This window comes from Bombus bifarius, unplaced genomic scaffold (genome assembly GCF_011952205.1).
Source record: "Bombus bifarius isolate JDL3187 unplaced genomic scaffold, Bbif_JDL3187 scf7180000008026, whole genome shotgun sequence".
In the NCBI taxonomy this organism is placed as follows: domain Eukaryota; kingdom Metazoa; phylum Arthropoda; class Insecta; order Hymenoptera; family Apidae; genus Bombus; species Bombus bifarius.
This window is the reverse complement of record NW_022884399.1, coordinates 1,829,552-1,846,964: the sequence shown is the minus strand read 5'-3', so window position 1 is coordinate 1,846,964 and position 17,413 is coordinate 1,829,552. Positions and strand designations below refer to the sequence as shown.

At 30.9% G+C, this 17,413-nt stretch overlaps 1 protein-coding gene across 1 annotated transcript in view; it reads left to right on the top strand.

Moving 5' to 3' along the window:
* The window catches only part of LOC117207291 (division abnormally delayed protein), a 243,951-nt gene that overhangs the window by 71,662 nt on the left and 154,876 nt on the right, over window positions 1-17,413 (top strand). Inside the window, exons 3-4 of the mRNA XM_033447340.1 lie at window positions 606-1,176; window positions 6,194-6,395. Coding sequence (XP_033303231.1) covers window positions 606-1,176; window positions 6,194-6,395 — 773 coding nt within the window. The remainder of the gene's footprint in view (window positions 1-605; window positions 1,177-6,193; window positions 6,396-17,413) is intronic.

Genomic DNA, 17,413 nt, shown 5'->3' with positions numbered 1-17,413 from the left:
TTACTGAATTTACCACTAAATATTTTTAATTACAAGATTTATTAAATTCATCAGTATAACGATATAAAACGAAGGTTACAGGTGGAGAACATGATAAGTCATATTTGTCGTCTTTAATAGAAAAGCAATTTAAAACTCTAATATGTTGTTAACCTCCTAAGCATTAAGAAATATTAATAGAATCAATTATGCAGTTTTATATATTAATGTAGAATATCAAATCAGTTCAATTAATATACCAACTAAACTAATGTTATTCCTTTTTCAAAGGAAACAAAACATTATACATTTGTTGCCTATATCCGAAAGATTTATATCTTCAACTCGCTCAGACTATTCCCTTTTTCAACTGTTTCATGTTGAAATATTTTTTTTTTAGTCACCGCATATATAATAGAAGGAAAAAAAATTAACGAGAACAAATCTATTGTATTTTCTCCATGCGGTCTTTAAATACTAATTCCACAAAAAGATTACCAGGAATTTTTTGTAAAATTTCGCCACGAACATTTTGTACGACTCAGCACAATAATCTGAACGAGGCTATAAATTTGTTTCTTAGGCTAGTAAGGTCTGCTTTAATCTCGGATGTTTTTGTTTTGCAGAAACGGTGACGATGTTGGCGAGACAGTCGGAGAACAAAACCTTAACCTTGTTCGATCAAGTGTATCGCACGATGGCGGTGTTGAGCAGGCCCTCGATAAAAGCGTTGTACCAGGCGATGGTCGATTACGTGTCACCGAGTAACACGCCGGACACCTTGCAGCAACCGCTGACCCGCGATATGCTTCAGGAACGGTTCATCGAATTCTTCACCAAACTATTCCCCATCGCGTATCACAACGCGGTGAATCCTCACCAATACGAGCAAGATTTCACAGAAAAATTCAAGACCTGTCTGTATGAGACTATGGATGAAATTCAACCGTTCGGAGACATACCGAAACAGGTGGCGAAATCGGTGAGCAAAAGCTTGGAAGCGACGCGGGTGCTCGTGCAGGCGTTGACTCTTGGCAAAACGGTCTTGGATAGAACCGACAGCGTGCTGTTTTCCGGTACCAGTCCTCAGCAGGAAGCCTGCTACGGTGCACTGCTCAGGATGACCTATTGTCCCAGGTGCCAGAGCATTGGTCCCTCTGTCAGGCCCTGCAGCGGATTCTGCACTAATGTCATGAGGTAAGCACCGTGTTTCCAACTCTGGTAATTATCTAAGCCTCATAGGTCGGCCTATTCACCGCGGCCTTTGTTAATTTTCAATCGCATTAGTCATTGTCACGTAGCTGCGGCCCTGTGGGAATCGTTTCAATGTGTACGACTTTAAAAACTCAGGACGCCTATGGTGGCGAGAATTGCGTCGGATGACCGTGAATTTCTGGAGCAATACGAATGTTTCGCGCATTATTTTCTGTTCTCACAACGGGTACATAGCGAGTACACAAACGTAAAAAAAAGAAACACATATATGAGCGATTTTTGTACATAAATAGAAGACTTTGCTTTATCTATTTACCTTTGATCTCAAAGTGTTACCAAAAATGACTCTTTTTTGATTCTAGAAATGACTTATTTTCGTAATACATATTAAATTCAATTAAATTGTTTTTCTCTTACATTCACCTTTCGTCACAGATAACACTATCAGTTTATGTACATTTTATGCAAAAATTTAAAGAAGTTTAAGTTATGAATTAGATTTTAAGAAGAAATATAAAACTGGAAAGCCATATTATTATTCTTTCTTCTATGGTCTATAAAATTCAATTTTATATAAAAAGTATTTTGAAATTTTATCAGCGCTCTAGTGATGCACGACTACTATGCTGATTCTACTAATATAATTTAAAACGAGTTTGAAAATATATACAGATAATGCATAGAAGTTCTAAGATATTTATTGCGCGCACTTCGCGTAGATCATCAAACTATATCTAATATTAGAACAGTCAGTTATTCATTATGCTAGTAAGCTTCAGTCCTTGGCATTAATCATATGTTTAAAAGCACTGTTCGCGCTGAATATCAAGTTTTTACCAAGTGTATATTTGCAACAAGTATCTTGTAATTTTTAAATATTTCTTCCGAATTCATTTCAAATTTTTCCAATGTAATCGCTATAAAAATTTCCTGTCGTCAGTGTTCGAATATTTTCATAAGTCATTGTACATATATAGACGTAACATTACCTATAAAACAACTTGATATATACGTAATTATCGTTTTCGAAGTTGTAGTTCAAACACGACTATTTTTCAAATTCTAAATTAGGTGAAACGCTTGCTGTTGCAATTTCGAATTGTGTTGTTACAATAATATAAATGTTGACAAACGCTTGATGCAACGTAAACATCAGTTGAACATGTTGATTCTAATCTGCCTACACTCGATTAATAATTACTGAAATTTCGCGTAATCGTCGTGGGATCGCGTTTAACAAGTCAAACTATCTAAACTCGGAAATGAACTCTGCTATTCACGGCGAAATCCATTCAAAGTTTATTCGAGCGTGGAATAAAATGTCTCCTGCACGTTTAATTTGTTGCATAAAATGATCGTACATGTAACACATCCGGAGTTTTACGAAATCGTGCAAAGCTCGGGAGCTTCGAAGCAGCTTAATAAGAACTTTTTAAATCTGAGATGGCGAAGCTCTAATTTGTATATGAAATATCTGGACGATGTTTAGAGACTCTTTATTTTGTTTTAAAGATTTTCTTATCTGCTATTTAATGTTATAAAATTTTACGCTTGTTACAAAAAAAAAAAAAAAATTATTGCGGAAAAGTATTGGCGGATGAATTGCTTATTTAGTTATATTTTAATATCTTAATCTATTTTCAATTAATTAATAAGTATGCCATACTCTTCTTTATCAAAGTTTGAAGTTTAAAGTTTTATTTACCGGTGTTGATTCTTTCGTTTTATGACAATTTACCTAGGATTAGGATTATAATAAGAATTAGAATGTTTAAAAACGTGATTTTGTTAATATTTTTGTAATTATGTAATTTGTCTGTTTATTATCTTAGTACCGTTATTTTATTTTACTTAACTCTACTAACCATTTGTGATACAGATTTTTATTAAATTCGCGAATGAAGATTTATGGAAAAAATGAATATAGACTCCTTCTTTTACGCGTTTCTTTTAACCTTAACGACTCATTCTATATTCCACGTTGACATCGGTTACTTTCGCTTTCTTTTATCACCTTTGATGAGCTGTTTCCTCGTGTATGGACTGATATTTGTAGAAATACCTTGAGTTGTCTGGCCAATATAACTTCAAGGTTAATTTTAAGTTCTCGCGCTTTACACTTTTGTGCATTTTAGTTGTACATTTCCTTACACGTATTCGTAGAACGAATATATGCAACACTGAAACCTTTAACTTTGTTTAAACAACGAAATAAAAATTTTGACGTTCAAAGCAATTCATCTCGCGATATTTCACAGCGTTCGATTAGATATTAAACGTGAAATATTCGGTATCTAAATTTATCGAGTTGAGGTTCAATTTGTTTTTGCAAAATCGTAGTTTCCGTAGATATTTATAATCTCGTTGTATTTTATAAAATATTTCATCGTGGTAATTTATTCCATTGTAAACAGATGTTAAATCGTAACATATATTTGCCTAGTTTTCTTGTTTATATAAGAAATATAAAAACAGGACGAATCTATATAATCCAATAAAAAATGTTTTATTTAGAATCTTTTTATTCGAGCTTATAAAATTCAAAGTAGTATATTTAAATAAATTATAGCAATAAAAATACGCAAAATAATTCATTATACTTTAATTTAATTTATAGATTAATTTACAAATTTTATTAATTATTTTTATTATAATTACAAATTTTATATTATTATTTATTAATTATATTTATTTTATTATTAATTTATTTATATAAATCAATTTAATTTAATTTGTAATTTAATCATCATTAATACAAATATATTGTAAGTAAACAAGAAAACGTGTATAAAATATCTGAAAAATAGTACCAGACCGATAAATAGATAAGCTAGAAATTTTTGCTATACAAAGAAGAGGAAATAAATTTGTTTAAAATCGTAAGATGTTAATTGTAAATAAAATTAATTAGTTTGATCGATCAGCTTCCGGATTACTGGGATTATGGTGATTCTTTTGCCATCCACGTCTGACGAAACCACTGAAATCGCTCACTCGAGATCTAAATATACACAGGTCACGTGGGTGTGAATCAAAATGCGTTTTGAAATTGTGTCGAAGATGATTTCATTGTGTCCCTTTCCGATTTGGGAAATTGCGTTATGGCTAATTTTCATACTAATTTTCCTATTTCCCGATTTTATGAAATTCATCGATGGAGTAGCCTGTTTTTAATATGAGAACATATCTAAATTCGAAATAAATTGTTAATTATGGTAACAAAAGTTGCGAAATATGTAATGTTCTACGTACGCTCGAACATCGAAGGCAAAGTATTTTTAATTTTAATTTTTAAAACGTAAGAATTTGTACAAATGTCAGCGGTCTACTAATAAATAACAACTGTTTCGTGAATTCGTAAATCATTCGAGTATGTACATTTGATTAGCTTAAAATAAAAAGCCTCATTTTCCTCGTTGAATACAGGCAAACGATGACCATGATGATGATAAGAAATGATTTGTACTATTAAACAAGATGTCACAGCGTTCTTGAAGTAATATTTCTCCGTGACATATTGGTATAACTAGATGCAGACATGCGGAAACTTGTAATTGCTTTACTTGGAACTTTGAAGAGTAGTTGGTTATGCAAGCAAACACACTTTTCAAAGAAAGGTATGCTTGACTATATTCATCCGAGTACAATACTTTTTCTCAAAGTTTTACTTATGTCTATCGCATACTTCCGAAAACTAGTATCATTGTGTAATATTCTGCACATAAGTATATAAAATTCTAGTTTACAAAATTATAGTTAGTAAAGTTTATTGCCTTAATTTCTTATAATCGGAATGTTGCTTGATTATATGAAAAAAAGATGCGATTTTTTTCCGTGTATTGATGCAATTGATTTTAATTTGAAATCTGGGGGCCACGATAAATAAATGTTTAATGTCAGGAGAATAATATGCTAATAAACTACAATGAAACGTTAATAACTAAATGAAATGCAAGATTTGAAGAAACATAAATACGTGATATATAGGAAATTTTTCATATATGAAAATAATTAACGAATATATTGTTAATAAATTGTACCGGCGATTTTTATTTCTCTATCAGTTTGTGCCGTCAGATTTTATATACAATTGTATACTCGATCGGTTGTTCCGTTAAAGTAATATTCTAAGTAATAACTATCGATAACATCATTACATAACATTTGTTCGTACAAATAATCGTTCCAGATTATTTATATTTTTATAAATGATAGAAACTCTACGTACTTATCTTTTTCACCATTGGTGATATTTCATGTTTATAAGCAATACATATCGCACTTATTTTTCTTCATCACAGATATCTATCTTACATGGTAGATTAATCGATAGATAAATGTAAGTAAATGGAAAAAAGAAAAAATAACCGTAACGCGAATAGAGTAAGATATTAGCTCTGTTAATACGTAAAATTGCGGTACATTGCGGTCTGCTCATTATATGTTGAGAAGAAAACCCAAACTATTCCTAAAACTCAACAATATTTTTCAAATGTCGAGTTAAAAAAATTACAAGATATTTACTGCGAGTATATATTTTACAGAGATGACAAAATATTTACACAATAATTATCCATTATATTAATAAACCTTAATAATCAGCGTGAACATCTTTAATACGCGGTTATTACACGTTGACCCATACATAAGATGACTGTCCGTGTCTTGTACTAATTTTTTACTAAATATATGTTCGTAGCAGTAAACAGCTATACATTTTCAAATTACTTTTGAATATTAATATAATCGTGACAATCGTGTCTCATTTGGTGTTACTGAAATTTGAGAATCTTTTATGTAACACACACTACACATATTACATTCATATAAAAGCTTTTTATCATAAATATTCAAATAAGTACTTTCATGACCGGCCGTATATTATTGTTAAACGTAAAGAGTGACGAGAAGAGTCGTAGGAAAAAGTCGACAAATAAAATATCGTTCTCAGAGGGAACGAAACGAAAATCGGAGCTGAAAATATATAATCTGATTGCAGAGGTTGTCTGACAGAGCCAGCATCTGAACTGGACCTCGCATGGTCCGGGTACGTGGAAACGGTGGAGAGGCTCGTTGTAGCGGTCGACGGTCGTATGGATCCGTTGGGTCTGAATGCCGAGAGGGCTGTCAGACAATTGGACACCCGCATTTCGGACGCCATTATGCACGCGATGGAGAACGGACCTGCACTCGAGGAGAAGGTGAGTATCCGCCAAAAGAACTCAAACACTTGTATAATCTTCATCCAATATACAGGGTGAATCTTCTCTCTCGGGCGTATAATGAATGTACGTTTGCATCATCCTTATCCTTGACGTTATATTCCTCTTTTTAAATTCGTATGTGTATCGCTGACTTTATTTTAATATTTTGTCATCATTACCTTCTGTCTTATAATTTATTATACAGCCAGCTATTTAGTCAGTGAGTCAGACAGAAAATATGAACAAATTATATATATTTTATAATTATTCATTTCTAGTCTAAAGGATTGAAATTAATCTTAGAATTCGAACTAAACTAGAAAAGTAGTAGAAGTGCATTTTTCTGAAGAATTGAAATTAATATTAACCTCTAAACTGTTTTAAAAATATGGTACAATATCATTTTTCTTAAAACCAATATCCGAGTAAATACAGTGAACGATAAGATCCATATCAATCCAAAGAATTTTGTGAATTATTTCCAATCGATTTATCAACACATGAGTAGTTGTATCGCACAATATCTTAACGTGCGAAAGTACGTATACAGATTTCTTTGTTAAACTTTAACTTTACCTACAGGTATCGTATCAAAGATTTTGTCCATTGTACCATTTTTTTCTCAAGCCCTTCAACACAGACTATCTTTGTTGAATCAGAATTATAATTCGTGCCACTTATCTATGCATATCGGCTGATATTATAAGGCAAAGTGTTGAAGGAGATTGATTCAATGCACGATAGTACAGGTACGACGTGTTTGACGAATTGTTTACCGGGAAATTTGTTATTATTTGTATCGTAGTTTGCAAACGTTCGTTCAGTCATGCTGATAAATTATCATTTTGAAGATAGCGATCTTTGGTTCTTGATACTCTATTATTACGAGAGTTTCCGTGTGCGATCACGTTTAGTTGATAACCGTTGTAACAATCACGCCGATCGATAGAACATTCACCTTTTACAAACCGTTTCCACGTACGGGAAAGCCATAAAACAAATAAGTACTTACGCGTTTTCGATGTCTTCCTCTTGTCACTTTGTAGCTAGAGCTAATTGCTTAATTATGACGATATAACTAGGTCCGATAGAACGCGTGAACAAAAAATATTTATATCAAAAGTGAACGGAGGCGGATGGTGTAATTTATCAAATACTTTGAATGTTTTGCTTTGTTGGATAGTATTGGGTTGGCAGCTAAGTGATTGCGGATTTTGCCAATAGGTGATATTGCCAACCGAATATATTGAAAGGAAGCATATCTTTTAAACTTTTACAAAAAGTTTCTTGTATTATAATTTACCACGTGATATTCAAAAGTTTATGCGACAGATGTTCTCCCTATCAGCTTAAGAAATTATATATTAATAATAATATAATTTCCTTATCTATTACGTAATGGAAATATGCGCGCAATATTATCTTTCAGTAATTCGAGTGCCTAAAACCTATTTGTAAAGTTTAAAGGAAAAATGATAAAAGATAGAAAAATCTGTTATACTTCTTTTCATTTTAAACGAAAAATCGACTATTTCTCTGTATTTTATTTTACGTGCCAGAGCAATCAGACTGAATGAAAAATACGTTTTTGAAATAGAAAGATCTTTCCGTAAGATCATGCCTTTTAATCAGAAAGTGTAACGATATTCACGAACATTCATATTTATTTTCTACGTCGATTCGACATATTTTTAATCGTTGTAATAGTACAAGAAAAATGAAATTCTGTAAAACCACGCAGCGGTAAACTGGAGAAATTTTTCGGGCTTACTTGGTAAAATAAACGAATGGTCCCCGCTCGTGGGGACCATTCCAGACGATTTCTCGAGCACCGGCGCAGACATTCTTTCGATTCTTTTGATCGTTTTGTCAGTCCCCGATTCGAATCGCTACGGTGGCACGGCGTCTACCTGCGTGCAGACATGTGCGTGCTATATTTTTGTTTTCATTGTTATTGATATTAGCGCCGGCAGGCGAAGGAACGCGAGGAACGAGCATTATATGCTCACCGTGCCGTCATTGTATGCATTTCCATAAATTTGCTTTTTATTTAGGAGAGAAACGGACGGAACCAATTTGCGGCCTCCATATATATCAAATCTGTCGCGGATTAGGGGCTGTTCATATAAATGATCGCGAGAACTTTCAGGAAACTACACTCTCGCTCGTTTAATTTCGAATTTAGGAACAGACCAACCGATCTACGCATATACTTGCATTATGTGTATGCGTGTCGCAGGCCGAACTTTCCAAAGGATGCGTTTCGAACGGTCATTATTGTTGACTCACGCGGTACTTACCCTATAATTTATGCGAATTTTCGAGTTCGTTTTAAAGGAATTCCACCGTTTGCGAAATTCTATACAAAAGGGCATTCGGCTTTAGAAAGTATTTGTTCCGGCAAGTGCATTTAAAACGTTTTTTCTTCTTTTTATCATTATTTATTCCCCTTACTGGAACAAACCTCTATTAGCGTGCAAAAGATTGCTGTAAAATACATAAAAAGCGCTATAAAAAATGAACGAAATAAAAGAAATAAAAGATACAGAAAATAAAACATAAGAGAGATGTACACATTTGTTTCACGAGGTTTTGCAAATGTGAATACGCTGATATCAATTTTAATGTTAATTTCTGCGAATATGCGCTGATGTATAAAAGCGTTGGTACGAACGACAACTTGTTTTATAAAATTTTATGCATATTTATATAAAATATCTTTTATTTAATTTCTTTATATAATATACATAAAATGAATAAAGTATATGTATATATTGAGGAGACGGTACATTTGATAAAATTATTTTGCAACTTTCCATGTACTTGTGGGTAATGAATATATTAATAATTTTAGGTCCATTTTTTGGGTAGTTATTTTATAGAAGATCCATTAAAATCGTTTTGATATTTCAAATTGTTTTTATTTTTCAAGTGTTTGCCATTAAAAGTTGTACAGTGGCATTTGCGATCTTTTAATACATTGCAGAAAGCTTTTAGATATTTTTGAAAAAATAATACAGATATAACTGAAATAACTATATTTCGATATTTCATCTTATTATATATAATCATTGCATTAATATAAAAATCTTGTTTTACATTAAGAGCATTTATAAAAAAGTAGGATAAGTAGACAATACAAAGAAAATATTTAAACGTCGAGCTGTTAAATTATTCAAACAAACGGTAGATTTATACTGCATTCAATTATCTGACTTATGGAAAACTGTTAACAAAACTCTATAAATTCGCAAAAGCCGTTATTTTTATTTTATATTACATACGTGCCAATATCATGTATGAATAAAAAGTCAATACAGAACATGATTAAAATTAAATCAATGATCGAAACGATGTTTAAACCGATATCGTTCTCGATGTCGTGATGCTCTTTTTACGGAAATAAATGCGATCTAAATTTAAGAAATCCCGATAAAAGTTGATATGCGCAACTAGGGAGTGGCATGTTATCGTGTAAGAAACGTAAGGAAAAGCTGATTAAAATGTCCTAGTTCGTAAGGTATCACGTAAGGGAAAGCAGTCCGTCGTGAACGCTCGTTTGGACATATTCAACGAGCGTGCAACGTGCGACATGCAACGCTAGTTTGCGCTTGATATGCCGTTCGATGACTTTACATGTTACTAGACCATATTTTGCCAAGATTTAGTGATGTCTTGGAAGCCTGAACCCGTCAACTGGTCAAATGTCTTACTCGATGAAATGTGTTTTTAAATCGACACAGTGTCCAGAAAATAAAATTTTACGCTAGTAAAAATAAAAGAAAAAGAGCATTGAAATATTTTTTATTAAAAATAACGATTAATGTCACATCATTACCATCAGACTTTCTCTTTTTTGATACTTTTAAAATACAGGATGTCCTGAAAGGCAGTTCCATTACTTTAATTGGTTTTCATTCTCACATGATACAACTTTGATAGAATCATTCGTTATTTAGTTGTTGCAAATAGAGAGACACGTAGGAAATTTGCCATGGAACACTGTACAACTGAAGAATATACACCGTTTCATGAGAATTTGGATTTTACTTACAGTATCTATAAGTATGAATTTTATCATTATCATAGGATGAAAATTGGAATAGTGTACTATAAATTAAACAAATTAATTACCAAAGCTAGAAGTAATATATTTTACTAATTATTACATATACGACTGAATGTGTCTATTATCTGACTTTTAAAAATTAATTTAATTGTGTCATAATATTCTATTATTAAATTATTACGGATAAAATCATTGCAGGTTGATTTATATCCATAATTGAATTCCTAATCTACAACTAAATTATATTGTATTAAAAGTAAGAAACTGCCCAATACTTTTAAAATATGTATATTTATTGTAGATTTAACAGAAGAAAGTTATTAATTAAATGCGAAACTAAAATTATATGACTAGCCATAAAATAATTAAGTGTTTGACTGAGAATTCCCGCCCGCTTGATACTTGGTAGATAGACCACATTCTGGTCATCTTCGGTCGGTCTGGCTGAATTGGAATTGCGTCTAATTGATTTGTATGTTTTTCTTTAAATAGCGATAGAAACTCATTAACTTAATTTCCTTAACTCCGTTAAATTAATTCTGCCAAGCGATAAGGTCGAGTCGAACTTTATGTAACTTTCGAGAAACTTGCTTTCAGGTTATCTTAATGTCCGAAACCGGTGACATCAATTGCCCGCCCAGGTCGTCGAATGACAGTGCCACTAATTTCTTCTTTTCTCTGTTTTTCTCTTTTTGAGTTTGTTAATGGTTGAGAATTGCTCCGATAAATCAATTGACAGAGAATATTCGTTAAAAAATTAATAACATTTTTCTGATGAACTATAATAATGTCATGTAAAATGCACTTTAAAAAGGTTAAATTCGTGACTTAAAGAAAGGAGATCGTCTTTTTATGTTTAATATATAAACTCTAATAAATAACGTATTAGGTATAAATTCTACATGTGAAAACAAGGGGAAAAATTCACAGACATGAATTCGTAAAACAAATGCCCGAAATATCTTCCACGAAATTCAATGCACGCATATACATGTTTCGCTATAGACTGTCGAACTCGTTTAAAAATATCGGACAGCATTTTTATAATAATATATGTATATATTGCATTATTATAATATGTATATATACATATATATTATTTTGGTATACATGACACAAGTCCAGACTTTAATGCTTTATGAAATTCTAACTCGATAAAGTCGCGTTTCGGGACATAATATACGGACATGTATTTCTATGAACTCTTTTTGTTGTTTCGACACATAGAATTTCTACCAAATTTTTTCCCAAGCTTGTTGATGCATTGTATATATAAAAGCACCGACAACCCTTGGTTTGTTTTAAAAATTATTAAAAAACAAACCATGCTAACAGCTTTTACGATACTTCGTAGTTTGATTTTTCATATTGTGCCAGTTGACGTTATCTATTTTCAAAATATTCCAAACGTGGTATGATCGTTTATACAGAAATATAAATATAAACGTGAATAAATGATCATCGGACTACGGATATTTAAGTATTTATAAGAAATATCAATGTGCATAAATGTACAACATAAAACACATACAATATGCAAAAATGTACAAAATATTCAGAGTAAACCATATGGCGATATCCAATAAAAGTAAGAATTGTTTTTCTTGAAGAATTGATCTGATCAAAATGTATATCTGTATAATAAAACGGCCACGTAGTCAAAAGTTTAGAAAATCGCCTCATTGTCTCCATAGCTAAGGATACTGGAAACTTTGAACCATTGTATCATTAATTCTCATGTTTCTTTCGTATTGTGAAAAATTCTTATCAGGCATTATCCTACTGGTTGCCTTGTACCTATTTCCATTCTATTTGTTTAGCTGCGTTTATAAAAATATAAATTTCCATAAAAATCCGCAATTCAGTGATAACGTGCTAATTAATTAGAACGTATATTTTCGTTTCAGAGTGTATTAATATGTATACATAATCGAGGAATATGACTTATGAATCATTGCCACTGATTAAAAATGTCTACGATTATTGACAGTAGAAACAGATAATTGCAGAAAATAAAATAATCGTTACTGGTGCAGATAAGACAAGTTGAAAATAAGTTGAATACTAATGTGATTATGGAAGTATGTAACGCTGTATGCCTTGTTTGATATTTCACGTGCAAAGTTTTAAATAGATTCATTGAGAACAGCATTTAAAGAATAACATGCATTAAATATTTTCTGTACGATTCATATCGTTACTAATATCTTTATCTGCTGTTACAACTTGCAACATAAATTTTCACAACTTGGAATGTTTGTGTGATTACATTGTGCTTACTTATGCAACATTAAAATCTAAAAATATCGTATTTATTCACAGTTAATCCGTTATCCGTTGTTTTCCAAGACTGCGTTTCATCTTTTTGGCAATTTTCTAATTCACTTCTCGAAAGATTGTTAAGATCTGGTCGCAAAATATTCGGTTGCTGTTGTCAGGTTTTTCGTTACGTTAAATTTTTTATTTTTTATAGAACTTTGTAGCGATTTAAATAAATGAAAATTTGTTCACGCTAAATTTAGAGGATAGAGTGAATGACATAGTAATTGTTAATTATACTCTCTCATGTTATTTAATGTTATTTGCTGCGTACGACCGAACATTGACGCAATGAAATGTTATACTTTTCCGAGTCATTGTCATCGATAATTTATGTGTCGATGTTATTAGTAATCTTTCCAATTGCTAATTACAAGCTCTGACAGCTACCATATGATTTTACTTTAGAAATTCGAGATAGATACACACATTACTTATAGAATGACTTAATAAGAGAATAATCACTTCATAAAACGGTGGAAAACATAGTCGATGATATTATAACAATTTTAACAAGTTTTAGGAATTAGTATTTTTGCATTAGTTACATACTATTTCGTTAATTTAACAATTACGCTACTTCACAAGCATCTCCGAGTGTTTTATTCAAAATTACATAAGTTGTATCACATATATTAAAACTTCCACGTTTCTGCAAGATCTGTGCCAACTATTTTGTAATATTTAATTTATACACAAACCACTTACCTACTAATATCTCGTCGAAAGCATGTAGTGTATTTTACACAAGCTGTTTTGAAAGTAAATGTTACTTGGCTTCGAAATTATGTCATTAGTCTGTAAGCTACTTCTGTGAAAGTATCTTCGATAGCACATTTTCATAATTCAAAAATAAAGATGGAAGGTATAACTGAATTTCAAATTTTCATCTCGTATGAAATATATTAATCGTTTGAAATCACTAATGATTTATCAATCAGAATTTTCTATTATATTACGTTATATAAGACGATGATGCAAAATACAATATAACAAAAGGTAGCAAAAATTGTGTACATAGGTTGTAAAAAAATAATGGATTAACGATTATGTGTTAATATTATAATCTCCTGGTCCAAAGATCATGGAGAAAATTTGAATTAATTGATTATGGTGAATTAGGTACGAGATTTATGCCAAAGTTTACATCTGTAGATATTATTAACTTTTTACTTAGAATTATATACATCATAAGTTATAATAATTCATAACCATATAATAATAATTAATGATACTAATATCGAGATCGGTTGAAATAGTTATCAAGATAAGAGTAAAGAATTTAATTTAATTAAAAATAATTGGTCACAGAAGAAAATATGATAAGTAGATATTTTTTGATGTTCTGATTTTAATGTCACTTTATAACTGAAAAGGAATATTGTGGTATAAAATAACTGAAAATAGTTAGGTCCAAAAATATACATAGCTAATGAAGTATTTCGCTTAGAATTAAAAACCAAAGGTGTAACTTTTAAGATAAACGATATTTTAATATCTTTGATAATCAAATATTATGATAAGTAATATTTTTAAAATTCCGAAGAGAGTAGAAAAATACTAAATTTTTAATACTACTCCCTTGTAAAAAATCGAGAAATATATTCTTTAAAAAAAAATATATTCTATTGTTTTGAAGAGTTAATATCGAATGTACGAGCTCTTTATAATATAATTATAAAACTTCAAATGATAATAATTTTATAATGATTATTCTGGTTCATCTAGTTTTTCGTAACTGTACTAATATTTATGAATGAAAATACACATTCGTGTAAGTAAAACACAAAGGAAAGATGTTTTACGAATAAGCGTTTGATTTGTACGATAAGAATATATCAAGGATATAGTATATTTCAATTTAAAAAATGAAGGCAATTTTGGTAATCAAGAGATATGGATAAGAAACAGAGACAACTTACTCGAACGTTTGTCGTGCTTGACACGGAAGAAAAGAAAGGCCGTGAGGCATGTTCGACGCGTATAACATTTCTGAAATTCTTTAACAGTGTAGTTTCGTTTGAACAGGAATGTCGTATGTTACACATATAGTCTGAAGGCGTGTGAAACGTATCACATGATAGTTGTACGTAATACACCACCTGGTTATTTGTCGCATCGTTATTTCCTTTCATATCCTTTGTTACGTAGCTTATACGTAAGTACACTGTACATTTATCGTATATATGGAATAGATTAATTGCAGCAGGAACCAAGTAAGTAAGTAATTTCATTTCGAAAGTGGAAAGAATTATTCGTATAAAATTATTATGGCGAGAATTTACAAAGGGCACGAGAGGGCTGTGATATTAAATAATACATACACGTAATTATAATGAATATACAACGAAAATGTTAGAATTTACTTCATTTAATGCTTCATGAAATATTTGAAGATCGCAGGAGAAAATGATAAATGCATTGTAGGGTCACTCCGCTACCAAAGGTTCACGGCGTGCCGACACCTATGCAGTAGCTTCGCTATTGTTCTGTGTGTATGGTTGCAGATAATTTACTAGAAATGCGCCATACAACATTTGCAGGTAATGATGAAGCTATTGCGTAGTAATGATAATGTCGCGATCACATCGGGGTTACCAGTTGTAGAGCTGCAAACATGCGATGGAGAAGACTGGAGATAAAAGAAGAGGGCGAATGTCTCACTGATGAGTCTTATATTTTTCTACGTACATTTTCTCTGATTTTTGTATTTCAGTGTGTCGATGTAACTAAGAAGTGTTTCAATATGGCATGGTTGAAAATGAAAAGAATCGTTTAGGACCAAAGATGATGTTTTTAAAAATAGTTTATAGATTGAGAAAATTTAGTGAAAAAGCTAATCACAAGCAACATTTTGATATTATGGCACGCAATATTCTTAAACTTATTGAGAGAACGTAAAAACCAAAGAAAGATAATTTTAGTAACGCGAAATTGATTGTCAACATACGGAATTTAAAAATTGTTCTCTTGTAAAGAGTGGAAAATGTGACTTATCGCGTTTTCCCTTTGCACTCTTCTTGTATGCAAGAGAAGTTTGTTTTTATTTCAAGTAGAAAACTGCAAACTAAAATCTAATCCTTTCACTATAAAGATATATATATATATATATATATACACACATATACATATGTGTTGTACATTCATGCACGCTCCCAAATATCGGGCAATTATTTGTTCAAACCGTACATGTATATCTTCTATTATTTCTATTTCCATCTTTATGTGCTATACGATAATTAATTATATACAGCATGTATAAATGTTCATGATTTATTTTTTCCGTATTATTAAAAACGCTTATAGCTCTGAGGATATCGCAGCAAAAGGGTTAACCTTTGCTATAAATTTCTGGGTGCTAGTGAGATAATAAAATGAAATAAAATGAAATAAAATGAAATAAAATAAAATAAAGTAAAGTAAAATAAAATGAAATAAAATAAAACAAATAAAAAATAATAAAACTGAAAGAAATAAAATAAAACAGTAGAATAATGAATACGTCACTTTAAACTCAGCTGATATTATCAAAGCCTAACTTGATACTACAAAATTGGTTGTCACTTTTTCAAATTCACAACCAGATTATATTGCCCATACTTGTTATACTTATTACTTTAATCACTCTGCCTCTATTACGAGATTATCCTGTTCAAAAATAAAAACATAAATCAATAGCAGCTCGTTTCTGGGTTGTATTTCTTGCTTCTGCAATATTATATTTTGTTAAATACGAATCTTGCGTTCATAAATCCCATTTGTCCGTACTGAAATTTGTTAAATTCATATCTCATTCGTTCCATCGAAACCAATTCCCATGAAAATATTTAAACCAATAATTTAATCAATTCCTATAATATCGTAGATATTCTGCAAAATGCTCACATCGTTGTTTCAGTTTGAAATTTTGATGAATAAAGGCGAAGGAAGTTCACAAATTTATAAATTTTTAACAAGATTAAAAGATTCATATTTCTGACAAGGTTAAACAATATATTACAAATTTTACATACGATTAGAAAAATTGGAATTAGTAGTTTACAGATTCTAAAGCGTTTTAATGACCAGTTTATTATTTACTTCAATATCAATAGCTCTTAACAGCTTCTTTTTTTTTTGCAAAAAATGCATATTTTGCATTTAAAAAAAAGGTACATATAACTTATGCAACATCAGTATACATATAATACAATATACATATATAACCGATCTATATAATTTAGTAATATATAATTTCCTGATATTCGAATGAAGTAAATTTTTTAACAATCTTGTTTTCTATTAATGCACATAGAAATTATTAAAATTCCACATTTTCACATAAAAATGATCATGAACTTGTATACATTTATTCATATTAATGCTTTAATCCCAAATAATCTTTTACTTTGAAGTATAGTTCTTAAATCTATACAAGTTAACTGTTAAGAAAAAATCTAAGACAATAACAACTTATCTGATTATGTACTTTTTTAGTCTATACTAAAAAGGAACAGCGCTAAGAAGAAATTTTTGGAGCAACTGTGATCTTTGAGTATCTTTTTCAAGGTTTGTTCGTATCGTCTGATTTTGTTGAACACAGACGAGGAAAAGCGACGAATAGAGCGATCTTATCTCGGGTTCTTCG